The following is an 8,538-nucleotide window of genomic DNA, read 5'->3' on the forward strand; positions in this document are numbered from 1 at the left end:
AATTATTACTGCATATAATATATATTTAAATAGTTAAATTGACAACTTAGAACTACGCGCATGTCCTATATACTTAGACGGAGCTAGTAATTGTAGAAAGTTTGCTCCTCCTCAGTAAAGCGCACCCGTTGTGTAAAAAACGAGCATGAGCATAAGGGTCATCGTAAGGACAAGACATAGGGATTAGCTCACAGAGAGCGACCCTAAGTCCTTAACGAGATTTTTTTTTTAAAAAAACAACCCCTGAGCGAAAGCAATGACAAGTGTGATGTGCGGTGTCAAGCTCACCACCTGGAGATTGACCACGTTTGGACACACTCGGATCAGGTGAACACCATGTCCATCCTCAACAAGGATGTGAAGGATGATAAGAGCAACTCTAGCAGACCCTGCAAGACACGCATATCCGTAAAAATTCCGACGAATATGCGGATTCGGTCCAATTTTTGACCAGAATAGAGCCCGCATACTCTTTCGGCCCGTACAAAAATTTGCCGCGGCCCGCAAACAGCACGCACCGACCGCTATATCGACGGTTCCGCGGCTCGTTTGCAGGTCGAAACCCTATCCCCGCCGCCGCCAAGCCCCCACGATTCCCCATCCCCTTCTCCATATTTCTTGTCGCCGGCGACCACCTCCCCCGCCTCCAGCCGCCATGTGGAGCTCCGGACGCGGATCCGGCAACGGAAGCGACCCGGAGCGCAAGCGACGCGTCCGCTCGGACGCTGCGAGGAAGCGCGGGGCCCGGAGGTGGACCAACCACGGCACGTCGCCGCCGGCGAGCTTCCGGCGAAGCGAGACGGAGGAGTACGACCGACGGCGCGCGTCCTTCTCCTCCGCGAGATGTTCGTACGCCGGGAGCTCCTCCTCCTCTGACGCGGGCCTTCTCCCCGTGAAGAGGGAGTGGTGGACGAGGATGAGCCGGAGGAGCCGAACGAGTTCGACTTCGTCCCCGTCAAGGAGGAGCCCGAGGAGCCTGCTTCGCTCGGCCGCCACTGAGTCGTCGGGCCGGAAGACTACGTCGCCGACGTCGACGCCGTTGCGGCCGCGCACGCTCGCCATCGCCGAGCGTGCGCGAGGAGGCGATGCGCCGACGTCACGCCGAGGAGCTTGAAGACCTCGAGTGGCGACAGGCGGTTGCCGCCAACCTCGCCGCCAAGGAGAAGTACGAGGAGTGGCACCCCATCCGCGAGGAGCAGACGACGAAGTACATCAACCTCTACAGCTCTGGCAAGGAGGATTGAGCGTCCTTCTCCACGGCGTCGTCCATTTGCCGCGACCTCACCACCGTCAGATCCGATCCGACCCCTCTAGTACTAGTATTAACGTAGTATGAACTATGTTTGTAGTGTGTTGATCATGATCTATGTTCTTCTACGAAAGTGTTTTTTTAAATTATGCAGTTCTAGATACGGTTTCTGTTCGGTCGCGCTAGTTTTCGACCCGCAAACGCGATCTTCGTGAAACCGCAAACACGTTTTGCGGGTCAAGTTTTTGCGGGGTCTGCTAGATTGCTCTAAGTGGCGATACAGTGGGATGTCGTGTTAAAATAAAGGGTGTGGATCTACGGGGCTCTTGAGTCATGGTTACGAAACTAGGGGTGTGCTATTTTATACTCATTGCAACTCAGGGGCATGGCGGGCATGTTTGCTAGTTTGTTTCTAAAGAATACACGGTCACACTTACCAAGAATGTGCATAAGGGTTAAGGGTTAAGGGTTATATAGACCAATAAAATAGCATCATCGAATGTGAAGAGCTTGGAGCAACAGGTCAGCAGAAGACAAGACTAGCACAAACTGTTTCTGGAATCAATGCCTTAATCCAACTTCATCTCATTATCCCGTGCGCTGCCTCTGCATGACCAGATCTTTATAGTTCTATCATGGGAAACAGTCACAATCTGTTGTCCGTCTGCACATATCAGATAGATAAACCATTAATTAGATGTTTAGCTGTGACATGTTTGATGTTTTGGTTGGAGCTTGGCAAGTGAACACAATAGTACGAAGTCAATCTCCTGGGAAAATAGAGTCTAGTAGACAAAAATAACTTTATTAACTATAGGACCTAACAATATTGTTCAAAATATTTTTGCATCAACAATAAACAGTCCAGAAGGGTGATATTTTCACCAAATATGTCATAGAAGAATTGAAGCGGTGGAAAGGAACACATTTAACAGAGGCAAAGGGACGGGACCATAATATTATGGATGATTAGAATTAGTAAGAGTATAAAGGTCATACATTTAAATAATAATAATTGAAGGAAAAGAAAAGGAAGGGTAACAGGGGCGTCATGCATTTATGAGGTACATCTTGCAGTTAACTATTCAAAGAAAGATGGTCAATCTAAGAATCTTAGTCTAACAGTTTTCACTAAATAACGGCTGCTAGTTCAGAAAAAAGGAAGTCCCACTAGTGTAGGACAATCTAGAGCGCACTATGTAACTGTAGTGCTGTAAATAAACAAGTGAACAGTAAAAGATGTACTCCCTCCATCCGGAATTACTTGTCATACAAATGGATGTATCTAGAACTAAAATACATCTATATACATCCATTCCCACGACAAGTATTTCTGGGCGGAGGGAGTACATGTGAATGAACCGACTTGTTTCTTAGTGTGACAAGATAAAGAAATGACTAAATTAGTTATTCTCGGAGAATGCATCACACAAATAATTCTGCACACAAAGAAGTGTAGGTGTTTGAGCAAACGGTTACCTCCACTAATATCCAGACTAGTAACCTTTGACTCATGGCCTGCCAAGCTTTTAATTGCTTTGCAATCACGAGTTGACCATAGCTGAGAACAAAATATTTAACATGAGTGAACTAAATAGGGGGGGGGGGGGGGGGTAAATTGATCCAAAATCACATATGAAACATACCGCTGCTTTAGTGTCATAGGAAGATGTCGCTAAATAATAACCCTCCTGGGGTTCAAATTTCACATACGAGATAAGACTCTTATGCGCCGGTATAGAATACAACATTTGTCTGGTCCTCAAATCCCATATTCGACAGAAATTGTCTTCACTTGCAGTTGCAACTAGATGACCATTAGGGGAGAAGCTGACTCCTAGGACCTGACAGAGAATAGAATCATGTCAGTTATAAAAAGGAAAAATATTCCACAACAAATAATCAGATACATAAGACCGCAGAGCAGGTAAGGCACTTGAGAAGTATCCATGCTGTTAACTTACAGGTTTCACATGCCCAATGAGGGTACAGTACAATCTTCCTGACCTTAGATCCCAAACTCGAGCATTCGCATCAAGCCCACAAGATGCAGCTAAAGAACCATCTGGATGAAAGCTAACACCATATACACTTCTGCTATGTCCCTCTTGGAGTAGAAGTTCAGTTCCAGTATTGATGTCCCACAATCTCCAGGTCTTGTCAAAGCTAGCTGTACCAAGGTACTTTCCAGATGGATGAAAAGCAACGCGAGCAAGACGATCCAGGTGACCATCAAAAGACATTAGGAGTGACCCATCGCTGTTCCATAATTTGGCAGTTTTATCAGCTGAGGCTGTCGCTAAGCAGTTATCAACTGGAGAGAAGGCAACATCAGTTGCACGTTCTCTATGTCCTTTCAGGGTTGCAATTTTAGTTATCTGTGGCATGCTCCATACTTTGATGATCCCACTCCATGAACTGCAGAACCAAGAGGAACAAATAGTTATTTTTACTAGAAAGGAAGAAAAGGACATTAGGTGTTGACAAACAACTAATTGCATGTGTCATTGCTAACAATGAAATACTAACATAGACTCAGTTGTGCGTCTTACATGTACCGGTCTTATTTGGTGTGAGTGTGAGTGTGAGCAAGAACTCTCACAATTTGTCAAATCCAATTAAATATTTATAATCTGAGCGTAATGGAGATGCATTCAGTGCTGCTAGGATAAATGCTCCACACATTGCCAAGACATCAGTCCACCTAAAATGGGCCTAACTAATATGCAGGATGCCAACCTTTGTCTACCAGGAAAAGAAGAAATCTGGCCCTGACTTCTTGACAGTGCTGTCAAATTGAACACTAAGGGCTTGTTTGGTTGAAGACCTGGTGAAAAATTGCCTGGCCTGAAACTTCCCGTGGACTTGCCTGGAGTATGTTTGGTTGATATCGTCAAAAAGTGAACACTAGTCTTGCCTGGGACGTGATTAGCCTGCTGAAGCACCAGGCAGCAACATTAGCCTGGACCAGGCATCGGGAAAAGGTCGCCTGGGCTCACGCCTGGGCACTAATTTAGAATTTTCTTGCGTGTTGTGTAATGAAAGCATGGCCCATCAATAGTTTATAGGCTTATAATAGCGATCCAGACCAGGACGCATACAAAACAAGTCACCCCCACAAGCTAGCCTCATCAGGCAAGATTCGTTGGATCAGGCGCACACCAGGCTTCAGTTTTACCCAGCAGGCACGAAGGCCAGGTATCGAACCAAACTGGCCCTAAAATTTCTAGTTATACTAATAAAAAACGACTGACATTAATTTAGCTAAGAAAACCATCATATACCAACATTTTGTTACAATGGCATCAAATTCATCCCATATCTCTACATGGTGAAGTAAAACTGCAATTTTTAAATGTGTGCAAGCTAAACCTGGCTCGCTACGAAAGCAGTTTGCAGTTATCACTGATGAAATGCTCAGGCAAATGTGTATGGATAAATGCACAAAAAATTGAAGAAACGTGGGAATCTGTTATGATAAGCACCGATTCAGATTGTTTTCAGTCATTGAAAACCTAACATTTAAGAAATCTTACTCGCCAGACTATATATGCTCAATCGCAATAGCCAGCAGTTAAGCCAACCCGAAATTAAGAACTGAGCGAGCCGAAATAAGATTACATTATAATGAAGTGGCGTGCAGCTTTAGGCAAGCATTCCTCACTATTCGTCTGATACACAAGCAAACAATGCATTTTCAGGTATCGGTTATTTTGAAGACGTACCTTGTGGCGAGCATTGAGGCATCGCCAGAGAAGGAGCAGCCGGTGAGCGGGCGGTCATCTCCAACCTCGCTGCACTCAAGCACGAAGTCCCCCGCCTGCTTGACAACAAGGCCCGCCTCTGCCTCGGGGTCCTCATCGGGATCAGCGAGGCGGCGCTTGGCCCTGTCGACTCTGGCCTTAGCGCGGGGCAGTGAGTACATAGCTATGTCAAGGCGCGCCTGGAGCAGTTGGTTGGTACCCTCGGTGAAGAAGGGGTACTGGATCTGCTCCGTGTCGTCGTCGTCCGGGGCTCCTTGCTCGTCCTCCTGCGCGCGGAGGAGGCGGTCGAACTGGGCGTCCGCCTCGAGGCGGACCATGAGTGCGCGTAGGCGGTCACGGCGCTCCATCTCGCGCTCGCCGAAGAGCGTGATGGGCTCGCTGAGACGGCGGAGGCGCGTGCGCACGGCGGAGTCGTTGGTGGGCACGGCCATGGCGTAGGCGCGTCGGCGCTGCAGGAGCTCCTGTACGGCGCGCTCGTGGCGCTCCCGCGCGGCGCGGTGGTCGTCGGAGACCTCGTAGCCGGCCTCGTCATCGTCGGCAGCGGCGGATGTGGAGGGTGGGACGGGGATGGGGATGGGGGCGATGGGTGGGTGGACGGGGAGGGGAGCCATGGGAGGGGGGAGGGGCCTGGGGTTCTCCATGGACATTACGCTGGGGTTTGAGAATTGGCACTAGGGTTTGAAGCTGCGAGGCGGCGGTGGTGGCAAACGGGAGCGGCCGAGACACAGAGGGAGATGTTTCTTTTGCTTAGATCATGTCTAGTAGAACCCTCAAACCCCTAACCCTTAAAAATAACCGTTTTTTTTACAGTTTTCGTCCGAAAAACGGCGTAGACTAGAACCCTTAAACCCGTAAATACTTTTAGAGGTCCGACCCTCAAACGCCATCGCAGCCTGTAGAAGTGAGGGTTGGGGGGAGTTTCTCCCCCAACCTGCACTCCATTTCCTCGCGAGCGCGGGAGGAAGTTTCAGCTTCCTTCCCTCCCTCCGCAGCGCCGCCGCCGCCGCCCCGCCCTCCGCCGCCTGCGCCCCGCCCCGGCCGCCCTCCGCCGCCTGCGCCCCGCCCCGGCCGCCCTCTGCCGCCGACGGCCCGCCCTCCGCCGCCTGCCCCGTCCGCATCGCGCGGCCGTCCCTCCGCCGCCACGCCCCGCCCCCGCCGCCACGACCGTCCCACCGCCGCCCCGCCCTCCGCAGCCCGTCCACGCCGGCCCTCCGCAGCGCCTCCGCCCCGCCCTCCGCAGCCCCGGCCGCCCTCCGCAGCGCCGCCCCGTCCCCGCCGGCCCTCCGCAGCGCCGCCGCCCCGGCCGGCCCTCCGCAGCCCCGGCCTCCCCTCCGTCGCCGCTGGCCGGCCCTCCGCCGAAGCCCCGCCCCTCCGGCCATGGCGCCGCCGTCCTCCGAAGAGCCGGCTGCCGCCTCCGCCGAGGCCTCCGCAGCCGGCGCCATCTCCAAGGTCCTCGTCGTCATAGGTGCGTGCGCTTTTCCCTCCCTGCCGCTCCTGGCGCTATGCTTGCTTGCTTGCTCACTGTGTGGGGGTCTGGTCTGGTTGCAGCGATGCAGACGGAGGCGCTCCCGCTCGTCACCCGGTTCCAGCTCGTCGAGGCGGCCGCAGCGATGCAGATTTAAGTGGCAGCAAGTTTCCGTTGGAGAGACGGGCCCTGTTGGATGGTTAGTTCACAGCCTATACATGTCCAAAATGAATTGTGATGGTGAAATCATATAGTGCACAGACGTCATTCGTTGGATAGGCCGGTTATAATTTTAGGTGGAGTATTTGGATGTGAGGCTGTCAAATTCTTGCTAGATGATGTTGCATTCCATGACAGGAGAATAACCATTCCTGTGAGTTCCTGCCTTATGTTTCTTGCCCATTCACAGTGGAATTGCATCGATTTTCTTATAGCATGATTACATCGATAAACTGCAGTGTAATTAGGAAGTCATACTTGTGCTTAGCTAGTTTTACCAAATGCATTCAATAATCCAATATAGAACTAAGATCCATGCTTTTCTTCAAGCACATCGTTGTTTTACTTTTCTATGTCCTATTTGATTCGATCAATTGTTGTAATTTGCTCAAACATTGTTGTAATAATTTGAATGATTATTGTTTTATTCGGTGGTGTAATAATAACTAGAATGATTATTGTTTTATGTCAAATGTGATTGAATTTGTGATATGTCATATGATGAAATGTGTGATATATGAAATAACAGTTTTAAGGGTTGGGGTTGGGGCAAAGACTAGAACCCTCAAACCCAACCCTTATAACGGAATATTCCGTTATAAGGGTTGGGTTTGAGGGTTCTAGTCTTTGCCCCTGTTTTTCAACCCTTAAAAGTGTCAAAAATGACCAATTCTCAACCCTTAAAACTGGTTTTAGATTTAAGGTTTTGAGGGTTCTACTAGAGATGCTCTTAGAGCGTAGAACCCTCGAACCCTTGAAGGAGTTTTAAGGGTCGAGAAGTGTCAGTTTTTGACACTTTTAAGGGTTGAGAAACAGGAGTTGCTTTAAGAATTGAGTTTGAAGGTTTTAGTTTTTGCCTCAACCCCAACCTTTAAGCGGGTGTTTGTTTTCAGAGACTTTTTGGTGTAAGGACTAAAAAAAGTCCCATATGAAACAAACAGGAGGGACTTTTAGGGCTAAAAGGGGGTATTTGAGACTATTTGGAGAAGTCTCTATGGGAGGGTCTTTTTGGAACTTTTTTGGCACTTTTTCCAACAATGCCCTTGCTTTTAGCATGTCATTTAATAACTACTACTACATTACTAAGGGTAACATGGTCTTTTTGCATGTTATTTAATGACCTCTAGTCCCTATTTAGTCCTTGAAAACAAACGGGTAGGGACTAGGAACTTTTAAGTTGAGACTAAAAAAAGTCCCTGGACTTCTGAAACAAACAGGGCCTAAATCTATCATTTGACATCTCACAATTTATGACTACAAGAACACAATTAACCTCTAAACAAACTACCAAATGACAATCATTGATGCATGGTTTAATAGTTTACATCATAAAATCATCATCTTCCCCCTCTCATTGACACCATCACCAAAAAGTTGCACCTCGGCGCCATCTCCTAGACCACATGCGGGCTCCATCAAGCATCTCCATAGGCGTCGGTGGAGTCGTCCACACCGTCATCACCACAACTACTCATCGGAGTGTCACCTCGAAAAGTAGAGGACGCACCACGGAACATCCTCTTCCTCTCCGCGATGTCCTCCTTGTAGTCCTTCCACCATTGCAATTGGTCTTGATCCATGTACTTCTTGGACATCATCATGTGCTCCTTCTCTTACACCATGAGTTCTTTCCATACCTTTGCCTCTTTGAGCTTGATCATCCTCTCCTCCAAGTCGGCCTTGCGCTTTGCTTCTTCACGCTTTGCTTCAACTTGTGCAAGCTTGACCTCTTTCTTCTTCTCGGTGATAAGAAGCTTCGTCTCCAATGTCTTCGTTGTCAATTCCTCTCTTGCCTTCATCATGTGCTCCATCTTCTCCCTTAGGCTTGACGCCTCTCCTTC

General features: G+C 49.0%; 1 protein-coding gene across 1 annotated transcript; it reads right to left on the reverse strand.

The window, feature by feature from the left end:
- Window positions 1-1,698: 1,698 nt before the first annotated feature.
- LOC123448446 (U4/U6 small nuclear ribonucleoprotein PRP4-like protein) lies at window positions 1,699-5,734 on the reverse strand. Its single transcript, XM_045125340.1, has 5 exons — window positions 4,975-5,734; window positions 3,214-3,667; window positions 2,896-3,093; window positions 2,729-2,810; window positions 1,699-1,913 (listed from the first exon to the last, which is right to left on the reverse strand). Exons 1-5 carry the CDS (start codon window positions 5,658-5,660, stop codon window positions 1,819-1,821), a joined length of 1,515 nt encoding a protein of 504 aa, XP_044981275.1. The 5' UTR covers window positions 5,661-5,734; the 3' UTR covers window positions 1,699-1,818.
- Window positions 5,735-8,538: the final 2,804 nt, after the last annotated feature.

This window comes from Hordeum vulgare, chromosome 4H, assembly GCF_904849725.1.
Source record: "Hordeum vulgare subsp. vulgare chromosome 4H, MorexV3_pseudomolecules_assembly, whole genome shotgun sequence".
Lineage (NCBI taxonomy): Eukaryota > Viridiplantae > Streptophyta > Magnoliopsida > Poales > Poaceae > Hordeum > Hordeum vulgare.

Bases quoted from the DNA above. Each gene is read 5' to 3' on its own strand.
- LOC123448446 (XM_045125340.1), bottom strand. From the start codon at position 5,660: ATGTCCATGGAGAACCCCAGGCCCCTCCCCCCTCCCATGGCTCCCCTC. The intron at 3,094-3,213 runs GTAAGTTAACAG...ATTCTCTGTCAG, and splicing joins TCATTGGGCATGTGAAACCT to GTCCTAGGAGTCAGCTTCTC. The intron at 1,914-2,728 runs GTAACCGTTTGC...TGATATGTGCAG, and splicing joins TAGTCTGGATATTAGTGGAG to ACGGACAACAGATTGTGACT.